General features: G+C 33.0%; 2 protein-coding genes across 4 annotated transcripts; one reads left to right on the forward strand and one right to left on the reverse strand.

Moving 5' to 3' along the window:
• The first annotated feature begins 873 nt into the window (after positions 1–873).
• On the forward strand, positions 874–6,279 carry LOC120082186 (CAP-gly domain linker). Of its 3 annotated transcripts, none has more exons than XM_039037443.2 (5): positions 878–1,330; positions 1,940–2,375; positions 2,538–4,452; positions 4,691–4,897; positions 5,962–6,279. In XM_039037443.2, exons 2-5 carry the CDS (start codon positions 2,029–2,031, stop codon positions 6,277–6,279), a joined length of 2,787 nt encoding a protein of 928 aa, XP_038893371.1. In that variant the 5' UTR covers positions 878–1,330; positions 1,940–2,028. The 3 variants fall into 3 exon arrangements, with proteins under 3 accessions (XP_038893374.1, XP_038893371.1, XP_038893372.1); XM_039037444.2 differs by having other exon boundaries at positions 1,946–2,375; XM_039037446.2 differs by lacking the exon at positions 5,962–6,279 and having other exon boundaries at positions 874–1,330; positions 4,735–4,891.
• Positions 6,280–8,634: 2,355 nt separating this feature from the next.
• Positions 8,635–13,392, reverse strand: LOC120082187 (Nitrilase/cyanide hydratase and apolipoprotein N-acyltransferase family protein). Its single transcript, XM_039037447.2, has 9 exons — positions 13,035–13,392; positions 12,094–12,230; positions 11,702–11,830; positions 11,466–11,524; positions 11,152–11,264; positions 10,983–11,075; positions 10,741–10,843; positions 9,872–9,954; positions 8,635–9,114 (listed from the first exon to the last, which is right to left on the reverse strand). The coding sequence occupies exons 1-9, from the start codon at positions 13,257–13,259 to the stop codon at positions 9,073–9,075; spliced, it is 984 nt and encodes a 327-aa protein (XP_038893375.1). The 5' UTR covers positions 13,260–13,392; the 3' UTR covers positions 8,635–9,072.
• Positions 13,393–20,426: the final 7,034 nt, after the last annotated feature.

Raw genomic sequence — 20,426 nt, forward strand, 5'->3', positions numbered from 1 at the left:
AATTTGGTTAAGTAGTAATAACATTTTTTTATACAAGAAAAATCATTATTCACAACTATTTAATGACAAAACATGTCGATTGTGAATCTATTTTCAATGTAATTTATAAAGGAATCAATTTTAAAGTTAGAGTATACCTTTAAATACTATTTTAATCTCAATTCTTTTGAATTTAATTTATTATTTTTGCTCCTAAGAAGGATATAACTTATTTTGGTTATATACTTTTAAATGTTTATTTTGGTTTTCTTGTATGTTCAATTTCCACTAATTTTGATCTTATGTGCTTTCAAAATGTCATTATTTTTAAAAATGGATCATTTTGATATCTTTCCCTTTATTTTAAAGGGAGCAAATTGGTGTTTTTTTTTTAAAAAAAATAACTAAACTTGAAAGTACAGAAATCAAAATGAACATTTTGAGAGTATATAAAGTAAAATGAATTAAAGTTGAAACTACATCGATCAAAATTAATATGTTAAAAGCAAGAGGTTCAAAATGAACCAAAATTGAAAATACAAAGACCAACTTAATATTTAAACTTATTATTATGATTTTTTTGGTTAAAATACCATTTTGATTCTCAAACGTTGAAATTTGTTTAATTTTAGTCAATGTACATAAATCTAAAATTTAGTCCCCAATACTAATTTATTGTTATTTTTTAAAAAACTTTTTATCATCTATAGTTTTTTTACTATAAATCTCGAAAACATATTCACATATTTGATTTTCTTTCATGAAAATTATTATTATGGACCAATTTTGATAAAAATTAATTTGAGTGACCAAATTTTAGATTTAGGAAAAGTAAGAGGTTTAAAAAAAAAAAAAAGTAAAATATAAGAACTTAAATTGAAACTTCAAAACAAAATCTTTTAAGATATGTGTATCTTGTTTTGGTTGGTGAAGAAAAAAGGTGTACGTGTACTCACCCTCACTCTATCACTACCCAACGAATCCCGCTCCTCTTCCTCATTATTAGCGGCTCCAAAGAAAATTTAAATATATTTTTCGGACAAAAACTACCCTTTCCAGAATTCAAACAGTCAGAAATCAGAAGGAAAATAAAGGAAGAGAAATCTTGACAATGGAAGTTTGGATTGAATGCAATATTTCCACTCAATTTCGTATGTAATTTAGTCGTCAATCGTTCAATCATTGTCAATCCCCGCCAGAATTGTAACTGCTGTAGTCGCCGGCCATGCAATACCGCCAACTCTCTGAGCATTCAATGCTTGATTTCTAGTTCCCTAAAATTTCGGAATTCTGAGTTGTCTTTGGTGATTTGAATTTTGAATTCAGAGGAGAAAGAACCCGGAGACTGTCGGTATGTTGACGAATTTATGACTTTTGATTGCTGCAATCAGTGTGAAATTATTTGTGTAGATTGTAGTTGATTTTCTTGTTCTTTTCTGAATCGCTAGTGTCTAATGAAGTTGAGGAGGATTATTGTTATTGTTTCCGTTTATCATTTGGACGAGTGAGTGAAATGATAATGCTCATCTTCGGTTTTCTGTTTTTTGGAGTTTTTTCATTGATGTAAGATATTGTAGCAGCGAGAGAGGAAATTGACTCGACCAGAGCTGAATACTTTCCATGTTCGGGTTTGTTTCGTTCTCGTTGAGATTTAGATGTCGTTCCTTTACATACTCTGTTGTGTTATCCTTTCTTCCCTTCAACTGTTATACTTGTGAATGAAAATCTGGATGAAACGCTCTTTTTAAAATGTTTTCTGTAATTTTTCGCGGTTTGTATATGAGGAAGATGTAAACTCTTTCGTTTTGGATAATTTCTTAGTCAATAGTCATCTTAAGAGAATCAGTCTCTTTGTCTTTCTTCCATGTGTCGAAAATCTCGTCGTTTTGATGGTAGAATTTTGTATATATGTTTCGATCTTGCTTCTCTGTTTCTCTCTATTAACGATGCTCTTTTCTAGGTCTAGAGTGATTGTATCAGGCGTGGTATGGAGAAAAAGTATTGGGATTGAAGGACAAAAACTTCAATAATCAACAGTCAGAACAGAAGATGAAGAAGCTATTTTTTAGATCGTTTGGCACTGGTAATGGGAAACATAATTTAGCTCTTCCATCGACAAATGAAAGCGAAACTCACTTAGAACATCCATTAGAGGGTAGGAAGAGTAGTTCTATTAGTGATAAGGCTGGAAGTAGTCCCCAGAGTACCAGGTCCGGGAAGCAAATAGATGATAGTGAAAGGTCCAGCACCGGTCCTAAACTTAGAAGGACCCGGTCGTTATCTTCGGCTGCATTTAGAGACCAAGGTCAAATAGACTTTTATGGTTCAAGTGATCCAAGTAGATCTCCTGGCAATGCTAGTAGTGGCTTTAAACGGCAACATGAACAGTCATCTCGGTAAGGATGTTTATTCTGATGAAATATTAAGATCATGATCAGAGATTATCTATATAGTATGATGAAAAATGTGTACTGAGTTGTATGGAGCATATGATATTTTTTGATTGGTTGTACCATAATATTCTTTAGTTTAATTTGTGATCTCGTGGTTTTTGTTAGTTGCCAAAGTCCGTCTCGAGAGATGCAATTCAAAGCAAAGCAGCTGGAAATGCCACATGATTACTATACCTCAGGACCTGTTAGGCCATGCTCAAGAACTTGCTATGATTCTTCAGGAAATTCTTCCAATAGCGTCAGTTCTGTTTCAAATAGGGTCTTAGACCGCTACATTGATGGTGAACAACACCAGGAAATAAATGGATCCATGAATAAGTGTTTTCAGAGGAATAATGGGTGGCGGCCTCCACGAGCTCAGTGTCTGCTACACGCTTCAACATCTGCTAGTATTAAAGATAAACCAAGATCCTATTCATCCAGGGAAGCTAAAAGTTCCCATTCTCGTTTATTGTCTGGAGAAGTGGTAGAATATGGATTTGGGAACGACTCACCTCGAAGTATTGCAAAGAATGTTGTTGACAGACTCTCACAACATCATGTTGTGCCTAAAGCGACCTCAAAAGAGCTTGATGAAAATATACCCATCACAGTTACAGATATTCATAGTCGATCATCTAATGGATGCTTTGATCCTAATTCAGATTTGGCGACCCAACCATGTTTCCCTACAGATGAGCCTTGGGAAACAGTTAGCGGACACATTTATGAGAGTTGTAAGCCTGGTGAAACTAATGAGGATTTTGATGGAGAATTACAAAAAAGGGCCAAGGAAGCAGAGGAGAGGGTTGTGTTTCTGTCTGAAGAACTTGAACAAGAACGTTTCAATCAATATAGGAAATTTGATGTGTCAGATCTGATCCAGATAATTAAAAATCTCAATGGGGAGAGGTTCACATTGGCACTTGAAATTTCAAACCTTCTACAGTCTCGAATTGCTGATAGGACGTGTGCCAGAAAAGAGCTTAGACAGGCAAATGCAGAATTGGAGTCCAGAACTTTGAAACTGGAGAAGGAGAAAATTGAGTTGCAGGTAGGACTAGAGAAGGAACTAGACAGAAGGTCAAGTGACTGGTCATTCAAGCTTGAGAAGTACCAATTAGAGGAAGAGGGGCTAAGGGGGCGAGTTAGAGAGCTAGCTGAACAGAATGTCTCACTACAAAGAGAGGTTTCTTCTTTAAACAAGATGGAAACAGAGAACAGAAGCATAACAACTAATCTCGAGCAAAATATCCTGGATCTAACAGCTAGAATTGATGAAAAGAATGAACAAAATAAATATTTACAGCTAAACCTCTCTAAATTAGAAGAAGATTACAGGGGAGCAATAGAAGGCATGGATTGCATCAGAAAGAATTTTGAGGAGAAAGAGAAGGAGTGCGGAGAGTTACATAAATCAATCACAAGGTTATTGAGGACCTGCAACGAACAAGAGAAGACTATTGATGGTTTGCGGGAAAGATTAAGTGAGCAATTTGGTAATATTCAACCAGTGGAGAAACTTGATAAGCAATTTGAAAGATTGAAGATGGAACAGATGAGATTAACAGGAGTGGAACTGGCTTTGAGAAAGGAGTTAGAATCTTATAGAGTTGAAGTTGATTCTCTTCGACATGAGAATATAAAAATATTGACTCGTTTAAAAGAAAATGGGAATGAGAGTGGTGCTATAACCTTCAAGTTGGATAATGAAATGTCAGCTCGTGTTTACCATCTTCAAAATCAAGGTTTGGTATTACTAAATGAGAGTACTCAATTTTGTTCCAAGTTACTCGAGTTCATTAAAGAGAAAGTTGGTCAGTTTCATCCAACTAAGCATAGAATAGAGTACATCAAGAATGGTTTATATGGACAATTTTTTCTTGAATCTGAAATGAAAATTCGCAGCTTCAAGCATGGAATCGAGAGCCTGACAATGAGTTTACAGAAAATATCTATGTTGTTGCAAGCGAAGTCTAACTCCACTTCTCAGAGTTCAGGTGTAGATAATGCACTACAACTCAGTTGTCAATATGCAGAGGTGAGTAATTTCTGATTTTGCCCTGAAATGGGACATTATACTGAATCCAAACTCTCGCCTTTGGTTTTCCTCCAAAAAAAAAATAAAAACCTAAATATAAATCATAGAGTTGATTTTTAGTTGTTTCCTTTTGTGGGGAAAAATGTCTAAATGGTAAATCCATACGGCTTATTTTGGTTTTATAACTTGTTTTTTTTTACTATGGCCGCGACATTTACAGTTTTGTATTACTTTCTAGGATGGTTTAAGATCTGAACTAAAAGCAGAAACTTTATTTTCAAGCCTATTGAGAGAGAAACTATACTCTAAAGAGCTGGAAATGGAGCAATTGCAAGCTGAACTGGTGACAGCAGTAAGAGGGAATGATATACTAAAATGTGAAGTCCAGAATGGAATGGATAGCCTTTCCTGCCTTACCCATAAGATGAAAGATCTTGAACTTCAGGTAGTTTCTTAATTTCAACTTGATCTTGAAGATAAATTTTGTTGAATATGATGGCTTCATCATCATTATGCATGACTGATACTTTATGAAATTTTAGGAATGTTTTTGCATGTGTTATTTTCAACCTATCAGGTCTAATATCAGTTCTGATTGATTATTATGGTTCCTCATAACTAATTTTGACCACTAAAAATTTGGAAAATATATAAATCTATTGTCTTTTTCTCTCTATATAATCTATCACATTACAATTTCTTGCAGTCTTCTACTTGATTTTATGCTAATTTGTTTGAGATATGCAGCTTGTATTGACATCAATTTTCCCTTTCGAGTTCTGTAATGTGGCATATAAATATATTCTATGAAGCAGCATGTTCACACTTAGATACTCACAGTTGACACTTAGTTGGACACGCGTTAGATATATATCGGGCACTTATAAAATTATAAACACATGTCAAACACTAGTCATATAGAGTAAATTGGCTCAGACATTTATTAAAAATTTGTTAAGCATACCAAATAAACGAAAGTAATAAATTTTGGAAGTTAGGTATACATCAAACTCATTGGCTTGAGATTGTCTCATGGTATAAAAATGACATATATTTTAACAAATGTGTATTTTAGACCATGTTTTGTAACCATTTTGTTTTTGGTCTTTAGTTTTTTGAAAATCAACCCTATAAATACCTATTCTATTTCTAAATTTCTTGTTTTGTTATCTACTTTCTAAGTATTTTTAAAATCAAGCCAATTTTTTAGAACTTTTTTTTAAGGTATATTTTGTTTTTGAAATTTAACTAAGAACTCAACTATTTTACTTAGTAAATATGAAAACCATAGTAAGAAATTGAGAGAAAATGTGTATAATTTTCAAAAACCAAAAACAAAAAATCAAATGGTTACCAAACGAGACCTTAATAAACATATATCCTTACCGTAGCCATATCTTTGATTTCGTAACTGTATCTACGCTTCTTAATAATATATTCTCGATTCCTTTGGTTCCAACAATTCTAGAATCCATCGAATTTGAAACTTCAGTTTTCGTTATCTTACAGTTGCTGAAGAAAAATGAGGACATAAACAAATTACATAACGGTCTCGAGGAGTCTACAAGGGAATTAGAAACTCTAAAGGACATATTAGAGAAAATTTCGAAGGAGAGAGACATGATGTTGGAAGAAGTAAACAAAAACAGGGAAAAGAACATGCTATTGAACTCAGAAGTTGATATGTTGAAATCAAAGATAGAGACGTTGGAAGAGGATATTTTGCTGAAGGAAGGTCAGATAACAATTTTAAAAGATACAATTGCTAGTAAATCTATTGACCTTCTTTCTTCTCCCAGTTCTACGTGGGAATTTCGACTGCAGTAAAAATGGAAAAATTATACCTGGAGGATTTTACCGAGTCCTGCCTGCAGTAACAGGTAAATTGCACAGTTACCTTGGATAAATGCCCAGTTTACTTTGCAAATCAGTCTTTTGATTTGTTTGCCTTTTTGATTTTGGGATCTTCGACGAAGTGGAAGATTTTGAAAATAAAAACATAATGATTGTTTGGTTAACTTGACCTCACATTTTGTTGCTGTATCTAGTTAGCTTATACCCTCTTTATAAGCAAGAGGTAAATTTTTGGTATGGAATTCTTCAATTATTTTATGACAATTTTTTTTTTTTGAAGAATGGTACTTTTATTAGGTTGGTTCCTCTAGAAGTAAAAATGTTTAAAGCATTTTCAAATTAGTTTTATTTTATCTATATAGGGCGTGATGGTTGAAGTAGTAGATTAAATAGAAAGAGATTTAGATCCAATTGATTTTCAATCATATTGATATTTGGTTTCAAACTTATAAATGTAATTTTGAATTATTATGTTTAGTTTCAAAAGTGATTTTAGAATTATCAAATTACTGCGAAGAAAAAAAAAGATTATTCTTAAATGTAGGGGTAAATTCGGCATTTCAATGAATAAATGAAATGAGGGTAAAATTTTGAGATAATTATTGATCAATCACCTCACCAAGATTATGATTTTAGATTCTTCTAAATTTAATTTCAACATTTGCCTAACATTAACGCCAAAATTTCTCTAAACATACCCAAAATGTTGTAAAATAGCTAAAAGCATTTCAAAGAAATCCAAAATGCGTCCTATGCTTCACTGTTAGAAGTTGGAACTACCAAAATGTTGTTCTCTTCAATGGTCTTATACTGCATTAAAAAATAAGGTGACAACTCAATTTTGACACTAAACTTACAAATTTTATCAATCTTAATCTTAAACTTTTCATTCAATTAATTTAAACCTCAAACTTGACAAATTATTTCAATTTTAATATTAAACTTTCAATTTGGTAGATCGTATCAATTTTAACTCTAATGAGACTTAATCAAAGATGTAAATCGATATAAATTATTCTAGTTTGTGGTTAATGTCACAATTTAAAACCCCAATTTGATAGATTGTATCAATTTTCATCCTAATGAGACTTAATTAAGGATGCAATCGATATAAATTGTTCTAGTTTGAGATTTAAATGGATGAAATTAGAAGTTTAAGGTTAAAATTGATACAACTACCAAATTTGATGTTTAAAATTGATACAACATATCAAATTTAAGGTAATATATATATATATATATTTTAAATGGAGAAAATTGTCCATATTTACTTCCTTACCGTGCCAAGAAAGTGTCATGTATGGCTATACTTTGAGAGCAAACTCTTAAAATTCTTTTATTATCAATATTAAAAGCATGCAATAGAAGTTCATCCACCAAAGGCATAAATTCATCCATTAACAGGGAAATCTCAAACCAACTAAGGGAAATTTGAAAGTGATTTTGTTGAAAATAATTTGTTTTTGAGTGAATTATTAAAGTGAGTTTCATCCAATCATTTTAATATTTGGGTTCACACTTTTAAATATGATTTTTATACCATTAAATTCAAAAGAGTGATTTAATCATTTCAAAATCACTCCCAAATATGTCATTAATCATTTTGATTTGAATAATTTTATCAATTATGACTTTTACCTTTACTACAATACTAACATTCGTAGGATTTAATAGCGTAATAGTATGAAATTTTCATTTATCCCGAAGTGAATCCAACATTCATGCTATCGACTTGAGAAGAGATAGAGAAAGGAGTCTTGTTATCCTAAAATATCTTGATTGAAAATCCAAACTATTTACCATAAATTTTAGCATCATTTTCCTTATCAAATAAAATTGCTCGTCTCATTTTTTTGTTATAATAGCCATATTTAAGAACATGAAATCTCTAAAATAAACAATATAGTGAATATGTCAAATTATGAATGAAATGTGGTCATTCCACAACACCAAAAATCTTGATCACTTATTATATGAGAACCTTCTATTAGATAAACCATTAAATGCATGCTCAATTTTCTTCCAATTGAATATGTAATGTGTTAATGATTTCAATAACACCAAAGTAATGAGTCAGAAATTTAAAAAAAGATGATGTCAATTGAATATTAAATGTTTCAATTTGGTGTCTGCAAGTCAGAAATTAAAAGGGGGAAAAAAAAAACTAACTAAAGTTAACTATTTGATAAAAATTTGGAGGGAGGGAGAGAATGGTTCAAGGACTTAAAACGAATGAGTACACCAATTAGACATCTAATTGGAAGTTTGGGAATCTATTAATCAAATACTTTTTAAAATTTGGGGAACAAATAAAAATAGACTTGAAAATATAAAAACTAAAATTGTAATTTAAAAAAAAAAGAAAAAAAAAAGCATTACATCAATTTTATGTCCCAGTTGACTGAGAAATGTACAGAAGAATGTTAAAAGTATAAAAGCTTTAAAAAGGGTAATTACAAACGATGATATTCTTAGAGATAATAACCAAGTGTATATCAACAATTGCAAATATGGTAAAGTCTATCAACATAGACTTTTACCGCTCGTAGACTCTTACCAACGATACCAACGATACCAACGATATAATCTATCATTGATAGATTCCTACCAGCGATATGATTTATCATTGATAGACCATATAAATTTTTCCATATTTGTAATTTTTTTATATTATGTCATATCTGTTAATCCTTTGAGTCTGATTGTTATATTTGTAATGATCCCTTAAAAAAACAATGTAAATTGCACCTGGATATGGGTAAGATGTCACGTTGACGCTGGTTTCCAGAAATCAAAGGGCTTCCGTTGCTGAAATGTAAAGAAGACTTATGGAATATAATGCTTTTAACATAACAAATTATGAAACAATGTTGTTTGCGATCTATTTTTCTATTTCTTAAAAGAAGTTTGCTTGTGATTTGTGTGTAAACTTAAAGCAACTTCTTAAGATGTAAATGGAAATTTTTTTTGAATTTCTGTAAATCAAACCCACCTGTATTAACTAGTTTCATACGCTAAATATTTGTATTACAAACACTAAGTTTAGAAAAAAAACTTCAATATAGTCGAATAAACTTTTTCTAGCCTTCACTTCGACCAAACGTTAAATTTTTCTCAATTAAAATACTGTTTTGGTCACTTTACCTAGTTCCATACTTCTAAGTTATCCAATCTTAATTTTGTGGTTTCAATAAACATTAAATTTAATCGTATTTTCAATAAATCTCAAGTTAATTTTTATAAAATTTAGTTTACCTAGATTCATAATAATTTTCATGCAAGGGAAGACCCTTTGTGAATAGATTTTCACAATTTTTAAAGAATGATGATATAGAAGTATGATAACTAAAATTTGATATTGAAACCAAAATAGACGAAACCCAAAGTCTATGTTAACCAATTTTTCTTTCACTTGGGCTATAAGAAACGGTCACTAATAAGAGGGTTTCTAAGATGAGTAGAAAGCTATACCACATTTTCAAATTAAAATACAGGACACACTGAAACTAGAACATAGTAGTCATATTTCACAGGTTCTATGTAAATAAAACGTAATTGAACTTACCTGGGCAATTGGAAGCCTTGACCTCACTGCCTCGATCAAATCAAAATCAATGTCTGCTATAGCAATTCCCGTTGCTAACCGATCTGAAATAAATGAAATATGAAGGGGAAATATCGGCATAGAAAACTACATGCAGATTATCGTTTCTCTACACACTCTGCGGAAAATATTGTAATCTAAAACATATAAAGCATCCTAGTGAGAGTACATTATTCTCGAGAAATGTTGATTGTTCTTTTCAATAGAGTACATTGGAGTATTGAAACAATTTCAGATGCAAACCAAAACTTCAACCTAGATTTTGTACACTTACCCCTTATCTGTTGGTTGTTAAGAGTTCTGACATAAAATTGACTGGGTTAACCTTTGTTTATAGTTATGAAATGTGAAAAAACTATTCGGAACATAGAGTTGTAACTAGGGTAAAAAGTTTAGAGCTACTGTAAGCAGTGCAGAACTGGTACAGTATTATTCATTAAAATAATTTGCCATCGTGAGGCATCCATGGCATCAGACCACGATGAAATGTTAACATAATAAAAATTAATCTTAGAGTGAATCTCCTCGTTTATATTAAGAGATAAATTTACAGCAACATCAGGACATTATGCTTCCTCACTATGTAAGATCATTAATACAAGTTGATTATTGAGGAGAATTTATTCATCTACTTAGATTTTAAAGAGGCAAAAAATACTAGCAGTCTGCTAGTATCTCTGTGAGTAACTGAGAACATTTGGGATTTATTTCATGCTCAGATGATGGAAGATGAGATTCATAGTTAGTAGGACTAGCCACAAGATAACTTTCTGGCATTCCATAAAAGGTGTGAAAAATGAATCTAGAAGGGGAAAAAGAACAGTTCTCACCAGATAATCGACCAACTATTTTACCCCATGGATCAATGATTAAGGAGTCACCATAAGACTCTCTTTTCTCATTAGCTTTTCCCGCTTGAGCAGCAGCTATGACCTGACAATGCATTTATGTTTATTTTTTCAGTGTAGAAGGTTAACAATGAAACAGAATAACCTTTCAAAGTCATTTTCCCCCAAAATCCGTTAAACAAAAAGAGAACCTGGTATGCTAGTGTGTTGAAAGGAATTCTTACATAGCATTGATTCTCAATTGCACGAGAGCGAAGAAGAATTTCCCAATGTGCCTCCCCAGTTTCTTTTGTAAAAGCTGAAGGAACCAATAAAACCTGCCAGTTTTTATCCAAACTCAAACGTTAGCAGCCAGGAAAATGTTATATCGATACACACTTGAATCTTTCATACCTGAGCGTTGTGTTGGAATCTCAAGTGCTGGTAGAGCTCTGGAAATCTCAAATCATAGCATACGGTCAGACCAAGTCGTCCAATAGGACTGTCAACTGCTACAATGTCTTCTCCTAAAATATAAATAACTTATTAAGATGCACAAAATTTTGCCAAATCATTGAATATAACTGACTCATGCCACATTGCCTCACCGCAAATTACTTTGACTTTGTAGCCACTCTAGGGGTAGTCTCTTAACATAATGAAGAAAGGAAAAATGAAAGAGAACCATTATGCATAATTCTGCATTCATAAGATGTTACGGACTTTACCTGCCTTTGTATAACTGCTTTCTTTATATACTCTTCCACCAGGAACGTCGACATCAAACCTTCACATAACATAATGCAGGAAATGTATTTATCAGTCACATTAGCTTCCAACACAAATGAAATAACTTTCACAATTACAAATGTAAAATTCAATCAAGTGCCCTAAGGTATGCGATCTCTGTTTCTCTCTCACAAACGCACATGCATCAATATAAAATAAATTGCAAGTGTATTACAGGTGTATTTTCCTATAACTGCTCCTGATGGTTCCAGTGTCGTCAACTATGACATGTGTGTTGTAGAAATGTTGATCATCGGGTCCCTTTTCTTGAAAGCCTCCAAGTGATAGCCATATGCTGGATTCTCTGCAAATTACTCAGTAAACAGAAAAATTAGAAGACGTTTTAAAGATGCTCAGGAAATCACTATTTGTTAGCGTAGATTATGCCTATATACATGATCTGAAACCCATTTGAATTATCATAAATGTATATTCACAATATATTTTGTAAAGAAGCAACTCAAACAAAAAGATGCACTAAAATTACTGGGATGATAGAGATTAAATTTTGAGTATTCATTTTTGTGTCTTGGACAGAGATGTAACAGCCAAAGAATTATGAACAACCTTGCCAAAGAGCAGTATTGATTCATAATTGGTCCGTCTAGAGGCTCTGCAATTTTTTGACTTTCCCCATCATTGGCAGGCATAAAAGAAAAATCTTCTGGGAAGCATATCAATTTTGCTCCAGCTGAGACTGCTTCCTATGAATATGTAAGTAATCATGTTACCTTGATTAGCTGAAAGCAAAATCATTTGAAAACAGGAACAACGATAAATTTGTTGATAAATCAGTCAGCCAGACATCAAATCCACTGTTTTCTAATCGAGAGCTCATATATTCATGATAACAAATTGCATTCACAACTAATACAAGAAACTGGCCAGAATGATAAGAAGAAGAAGAAGAAGCGTCCGATTAGTGGAAAACAGCGAATATCAACTCAGAGTAACATCTCGACGAGCTAACCTCCTAACCCAATATTTGTACTCCTTACATTCTTCTTTCTACAACAGGACCGATAATTTACTCCCGTACATAACTTATACCAAGCATTTCAAACAGAGATTAGGCTGTTGACTACTTTGATTGACAAAGTTTCGATCAATTGGGAAAGATGTTTTGAACTTTGAAGATATAGACAAATGAGCGGAAAACGGCGGAAATTATGCATCTCTCCAGATTACGAAGAAGAAAAGAAGAAGAAGAAGCCTCCGATCAGCGGAAAGCGGAAAACCATCAACTCAGAGTAATATCGCGACGAGCTAAACTCGTGACCAGATTGTTTGTACTCCTTATTCTTTTCTTTCTACATAAGAACCGACAATTTACTCCTATACATAACTTAAGCCAAGCATTTCAAACAAAAATTAGGCTGTTAACTACCTTGATTCATAATATTCCGATCAATTATGAAAGGTGTTCAAAACATTGTAGATATCGACAAATGCAGTGATAAAATGATAATTAAGATACAGACAATGAAGAATGCTGTGAGTTAACATACTTTGACGAGGCGAGAACAGATGGCGAAGTTGGAAGAGAGGCCGTTAATGGAGGTCATTTGAGCGACGGCTACTCGAACGGAGTTAACTGCCATGTCCGCCGGTCCTCCGGCGAAAGCGTTCGCGAAATTCGAACGGATCAATGGAAGATGATCTCGAGCTGAAGCAGTTGGTGTAGTGAATCGAACCAGGTTTTGTTTGGGAGATAGCCACGGAGAAACGGACATCTCAGTTTGATCGCAACCACACCATTTTTCTCATGAAATTTCAAGGAGTGGAAATGGAACTCAAAATTCTCCTTTGATATTGGTACATACAGAATTTCATATGAAGTCTTATTTTCGTAAAAGAAAAATCCATATGCATATTATCCTAGGGTCTTTTTAAATATAAAAAATAATTTAAAAATATTTACTTTTTAGAGTAAAAAGTAAAAAAAAAAAGCACTTTAAACTTTTTCCTGTAAATATGCTTGAGATTTTTTTAAAAAAATTATTTATATGAATTTTTCTATTATTCATCTGAATAAAATAAAGAAAAATAGCTAGTGCCTTTCCGTAAATAAATAAAATTTTAGAAAAGAAAGGGAAAAAAAAAACTAGTGCATCCCTAAGTAAATTTAGTATAAAATTTTTTCTAGGTTATCTCCACTTGTGTGTCAGTTTTGTTTCATTTTGGTCACTAAATTTCAAGATTTTATATTTTTAGCCTCAGTTATTCACTAAATATTCATTTTCCATATTTAATGAAATTCTATGAGTGAAAATTTATATTTAATTTTAGAAGTGGTAGAAAAATAGCAGAACTTAATTAATTACAATTCTTTTAATAATTTTTAATTTATTAACATAAATTAACATAAATTAACATTAAAGATGGAAAATGAGTATTTAGTAGAGAAATTGTCCAAAATAACCCCTTTTACTTTTCACATTTAAAAAATAGCACGCTTTCTGAATACTCATTATAATGGTTTTTCTCGGGCCTTTCTCGGGTGAGATTGAGCCCGAGATTGTGTTAGTTTTTTGAACGTTTGAATATCAAAGTCGATTGATGGGAAAACAATTTTACAAATATACACTCAATAATAAAAATATTATTATATTATTATAATATCCCATTTTTTTTAGAAACCTAACGATTGGCTTGCTCAACAAGTTTCTTAAGCATATACCCAAAATTTTTCCTAGCGTTTGGAAGTTCTCAAACCCTCACATCTCATCAAAAATCAAGAAAAACAAGATATATATATATATATATATATCATTATTGTTTTTTGTAAATGTGTTTTATTGTTATTTGCATGCTGTTGAGTCCAATAATTTATGTTTCTGTGGTTGCTTAAGTAATCTCGATGGAAATTCAATAATCTCACCTAGGATTGATTACATTTACCTTGAGTTTTAGTGTAGGGTTTGAAATCTCGGGCAAGATATTTATATAGATGCACTGAGATTACGCAGTCTACCCGAAATTTTGAATGATTTTATTAACTTTTTTGCATCTATATATGATTTTTTAAGGAATGCCTCGTATATTTGTTCGTTTTTGGGGGTGAATGGAATGAGGATGAGAAAGAATATGTAGGGAGTTAGTTTGAAAGGATTGATTGTCGACGTCGGAATAAAGTATGAGGAGTTTTTACAGGAAATATATAGAATCAATGGGATAAATTCCGTTGAGTTTGAATTGGTTATAAGATGTTTGTACAATGTTAGGCTGAATATATCTTCCTTTGTGATCAGTAATCAAGAAGATGAAGTTTTTCTTAACTGGTGACGATGTGCCTCAAGTGGCTCTTTTAATATCAAAGTTACCTGTAATAGTCCATAAATCTAGAAGTGCGATACCGTCATATCCAGTTCAAATGGTTCAAAATGTTCCATCATTCACATCTGAACTTGAGTTTATTCTCGAATACAACATGGGTTCCAACGAGGTGGGTCATTAAGTCCATTGAATAATAATGTATGTTCGTTAGATTTTGGAAACGATATGGATGGTTGTTCAATAGGGAATATGTGGACCTATTTGAGGATGCTTTTAACGATGAGTCTGTATATGAAGTGGACATGTCAGTGGATTATGATGTCGACGTTAATGTGGAGGATATAGATTGTAAGCCCTTGATTTCTTTTCCCTCCACTTAGGTTTAAGGATCACTAAATAATCGTTGGAGTTAAGAATACTTAGCTGGAATGCATGGTTGAAAATTGGAGTGTAAAAATTTGGCTAAGTGTCCAAACTATGCTTTGAAGGAAATAGTAGTACTTAGAAAAATCTCTAAGTATGAGGAGCATGTGGTTGAACTTAAGTATGCGTTGGACTAATAAAGGAGAAGAAAAGTTTGGTAAAGTATTGGAAGGAAAAGGTTAAGATTCAAGAGTTGGAAGCATAGTAGGTTGAAGACGGAATTTTGGCTAAGTGTTCAAACTATGCTTTGAGCCTAGAAAAGCTTAAAGGCATGAGTTGGCCTAAAAGGAGCAAAATTTAGCTAAACATTGGTTAGGAAGGTTGGAAGCATAGTTAAACATTTAGAAGAGACAAATATGCTTAAACACTTAGGAAAATGAGGAACTATGAATTGGAGCCTTGGAAGTGTTGGAAGTGAAAATATGCTTAAACACTCAAATTCATAGTTCCTCATTTTTTTAAATGTTGGAAGTGGGGGTTGAATGCATAGGCACTAGAGAAGTGAAAATGTGACCAAGTGTTCAAACTATGTTTTGGAAGGAGTTTGGAGAATTAGGAGAACCTCTTAGTCATGAAATTAGACGTGCAAAACTTGGGGAGGAAATATCTTCAATTTCGAATGAAATTTGGAACGATCCTTCTGCTACTCATGGAAATCCTCATGTTTGATTTCCTTGGTTTGTCCCGATATTTAACGAATATTGATTAATTCGGTCTAAATAATTTAGCTAATTTTTCTGAATTCGTTGGAGCTCATGATCTTTAAGTCCATAAGGTCCTCTCTACTAGCGAGTAAAACATGAACACCTTGAATTAGTGAATTGAGTGATTGGACGCATAACATAGGAAGAAGAATGGAGTCTTGGCTAAGTGTTAGAAAAGAGAGTTCAACTCATAACATAGTTGAGAAACCTTAAGCATACCATAGTGGATGTGTTGCATTGTTTCAATCGTGTTTATGATGATGAGGATGAATAATGATGGAAAAGATGTTTAACCTATCACTTGGTATGAAGATGATGCTATGCATTGGACTGATGATAGATTTATATGTGTGCACACCTTGCTAGTGCATACAAGCTCTCTTAAGTTAGACCCAAGTATAAATCTAACCTAAGTGTCCTGGTAAGCCCAGGATCAAATGCAGGGACTTTAGAGTACACTAACGCAGGTTTGGTCTTTGGATCTATTGCAGAGGTTTCCTAATTGTTTGATATGTGTTGGTTATGTACACTAAACTACTGAGGTTATGTACACTAAACTACTGACACACATGCAAGAGAAAAATAGGAGTTCAAAAAAAGGGGAAAGGGTTCATAGATGGTTAGCTTAAGCGTAGATGGTATGCATTGATTTCCTAGTGGGAACAACAAGCCTATGTAAGCACAATGATAATGAAATGGAAATGATATAGATGTCTACTAAAGTCTAAGTGTATATGTAATACATTGGGGATCTGTTCTTTAATTCATGCTTAACATCTTTCAATGTAGATGCCACACTTATCCTATCTCTAGGGTGCGTGCATCAGTTAAAATGAACAGACAAGTGACATGAATAATTTTATCTCTAGAATTATTTCACCCCCTAGTTTCATGCGTTCAACAATTTTATCTCATGAATAATTTTATAAACCGAAGGAAATCATTGAAGACTTTGACAAGGAGTACGGGGTGGAAATTAGTTACGAGAGGGTGTGACGGACCAGGGAAGTTGCGTCGTCGTCCTTAATGAGAGGGTCCCCTAGAAAGTCATTCCATTTATTACCACGGTATGTGGGAAGCGTTGAAGATTTTCAATCCTAATACCCAATATGAGTTAAAGACTGCTCCTAATGGGTATTTTAAGTACGTGTATATGTCACTTGAGGTTGCGATCATAGGTTTTCTAAGCTACATCAGGCCAGTCATTGTGGTTGATGTTGCATACATGAAAGGGAAGTATAAGGGTATTATGCTCGTAGCGGTGTGAACTGATGCTAATAAGAAAATATACCCGCTTGCTTTCAGTTTGGGGGATAAAGAAAACGATGATTCATGGACGTGGTTCATGAGAATATTGCAAGCAACTGTTGGTGTGGTTAATGAGCTGGTGTTTGTATCTGATCGACATAAAAGCATTCTGAAGTCCATTGCTACATGTTTTCCTGACGCATTCCACGCACTTTGTATCCATCATGTGAGCCCGAACCTGATGACGAAGTTCAACAATGATAATGTGTGTGCAAGTTCAACAACGATAATGTTAGAATATAGCCATCTTCACCGTATCCTCATCACTCTTGAACTCATAATCCTTGTCCCGATCATGTTGGACCTATCATGCAAGTACAACTTTCTAAGCCTAAGAGCTCAATCTTGATCAAACTCAACTACACACTTGGGTCTATATCTCAAACTCATCATTGAACTCCTCTCGCCTTAAAGAAACTTTCTTCCTATTGGGTTTTATGCTCTAAAACTCGTAAATAGTAAATACAAATAATTGACTGTCATCAATAAAGAGTTATCGATGTTATTTTAATAAATGTTATTGATTGTGTTGTATTTATTTTTGTCTTAATAACCCTAAATAAAATAAACTTACATCCTAGGCTGTCTTATGAGTCTTAAACTGTATGTGGAGACATACAAGGATCAATAATCAAGACACAACCTAAAGGGTCTATAGTATAAGTATAAGGCTTGGTACCTTATCTTGGTAACACTGTGGATATGACCCCATGTACCTCACCGAGAAGAAGGAAGAAAAAGAAGGTAAATATGATTATGGTTCTAGAAACTTGTTTAGTGGAAAATGACCATAATGCTTGGATATGTTATTCGGGAGCCACTAATTATGTTTATTCTTCTTTATAGGAAATTAGTTCCTTCTAGTAGCTCGATAAGGGTGAAATGAAGCTCAAGGTTGGAACGGAAGACGACATTTTAGCTCGTGCAGTTGGAGCTGTAAAGTTGTTTTTTAGAAATAGATACTTAATTTTGGAAATTTGTATATAGTTCCCAAAATTAAGAGGAACATTATATCTGTTTCTTGCTTAATCAAACAAATGTATTCAATTTCTTTTCATCTAATGAAGCGTTCATTATGAAAAATAGTGTTACTATTTGTTTAGCTAAACTAGAAAATAACTTGAATGTGTTAAGACCAAATGATGCAAAAACACTTTTAAATCATGCGATGTCTAAAACTGCTAATACACAAACAAAAAGGCAGAGATTTTCTCCAAGTAACAATAATACAGATCTTTGACATTTGAGATTAAGTCGCATAAATCTCGATAGGATTGGAAGATTGCTAAAGAATGGACCTTTAAGCGAGTTAGAAAATGATTCATTACCTCCATGTGAATCCTATCTTGAAGAAAGAATGACTAAAAGACCTTTTAGTGAAAAAGGTTATAGAGTCAAAGAGCCCTTAGAGCTCATACGTTTAGATATTTGTGGTCCAGTGAATGTAAAAAGCTCGAGGAGGATATGAATACTTCATCTCTTTCATAGATGATTATTCGAAGTAGGATTACTTATACCTAATGGAATATAAGTCTAAAGCCCTTGAAAAGTTCAATGAATATAAGACTAAAGTTGACAATCTGTTAGGTAAAATGATTAAAAACGATTAAAACACTTTGATCTATCTAGGTGGAAAGTACATAGATTTAGCATTCTAAGACTATATGATAGAACATGGAATCTAATCCTAACTTTCAGCACCTGGTACACATCAGTAGAACGGTGTATCAGAAAGAAGAAATAGAACCTGTAAGATATGGTTCGTTCTATGATGAGCTAGGCAATTGGATTTAGGGTTTGACTTTTTGACTTTCAAAAATCAAAAGTCAACAATTTGACTTTTACTGTAAATTTGACCAATTATATTTAATTTAAAAAATTAATTCTAATAATCAATTTTAAAATTAAATTAATACTAAATAATTGATCAAACAATTTAGTCAATTTAATTTAATATTAAATCCAACAATAATCCCAATGAATATGAATCCCTATTCATAATCTTGATATTTAAATCTTATTTAAATATCTCCTCTTTTCTCTCTCTTTATGTTTAATTCACAATTAAACATTAGGTTAAATATATTGTATATATTTATCGCTTTGCTCCAAAACTCGAATTTGAATACTTCAAATTCGTTCCTCACGCTGTTATAAGGTTTAGTCTGATATGAGCTTGTAGGGGGATCTCATGGACCTACAGATCATGGGCTCCAACGATCCGTGATTAACTGGCTAAACTCTTTAACCTAATTAACCACCATTCATTAACTACCGGGTCACTCCACTAAAACCCAATAGTTGCACTCCCCTCACTGTATATATATTATGTCCACTCGATATAACCATGATTAGTAAGTTGACCCTTCACAAGTTGTTCGTAATAACGGCTGGGTCAAAAGCCGTTTTACCCCGATATTACATCTTGCTTCTTAAGCTCATTGATCCTCTAATGAACAATTGGTTTGTGATCTAATCACTAAATCGAGCCCTTCTCAGGCCAATGAGAGGGAGGGGCCCTTTGTTCAAGACCCAAAGTCAGCACTTGGAACAACCTCTCTACTATCCTTAAAAGCAGATAGAAGTGAGTTCCATCTTGCACTTTATGTCCCCAGCTATCTACCTAGTCTTACCCCTGAAATGGGAGGCTTATTGAGCTGGCGCTGTTGAGCCAGCCATCACCCGTGCAAATCTAAGGATAATCTCGAATAAACAGGAGTTCATAGTTAGCTCAGGATTAAGGTCAAGTTACTTAGGTCAGCGCTTTGAAATAGTCAGTCTTAAACAGTAAACAACATTATAAAGTAAGAGTCACTTAATTCTTGGTCCGATCTTATGCAAATTCATTGCATAGGACACCACCGATCCTTATGTCAATACACGAACGAATCAGGATCATTTCGTTTGTTTCACTTTACAACAAGTTGTAACAACTACAAAGTGGGCCGTGTCCGATAGTGTTACCAAAATAAGGTACCCAACCTTATTTGTATACTATAGACCGTTTTGGCTATTTACTGAACTTGATCCACTCTTATGTCTCCACATAAAGTTCATGTATTCAAATAATAGCCATGGATATATAGTTTATTGGATTTAGACTTTACAAGTGCAATTCACATATTCAACAACAATTTTATTGAATAAACGTCAATAACATCTTTATTAATAATAGAGCATGTTTAACAT

Source organism: Benincasa hispida, chromosome 7 (genome assembly GCF_027475165.1).
Source record: "Benincasa hispida cultivar pf3 chromosome 7, pf3_genome.v1.1, whole genome shotgun sequence".
Lineage (NCBI taxonomy): Eukaryota > Viridiplantae > Streptophyta > Magnoliopsida > Cucurbitales > Cucurbitaceae > Benincasa > Benincasa hispida.

Bases quoted from the DNA above. Each gene is read 5' to 3' on its own strand.
- LOC120082186 (XM_039037443.2), top strand. From the start codon at position 2,029: ATGAAGAAGCTATTTTTTAGATCGTTTGGCACTGGTAATGGGAAACAT. The intron at 4,453-4,690 runs GTGAGTAATTTC...ATTACTTTCTAG, and splicing joins TCAGTTGTCAATATGCAGAG to GATGGTTTAAGATCTGAACT. The intron at 4,898-5,961 runs GTAGTTTCTTAA...GTTATCTTACAG, and splicing joins TGAAAGATCTTGAACTTCAG to TTGCTGAAGAAAAATGAGGA.
- LOC120082187 (XM_039037447.2), bottom strand. From the start codon at position 13,259: ATGTCCGTTTCTCCGTGGCTATCTCCCAAACAAAACCTGGTTCGATTC. The intron at 9,955-10,740 runs GTGAGAACTGTT...CATTTATTTCAG, and splicing joins AATAGTTGGTCGATTATCTG to ATCGGTTAGCAACGGGAATT. The intron at 9,115-9,871 runs GTAAGTTCAATT...TTTACATTTCAG, and splicing joins CAAGGCTTCCAATTGCCCAG to CAACGGAAGCCCTTTGATTT.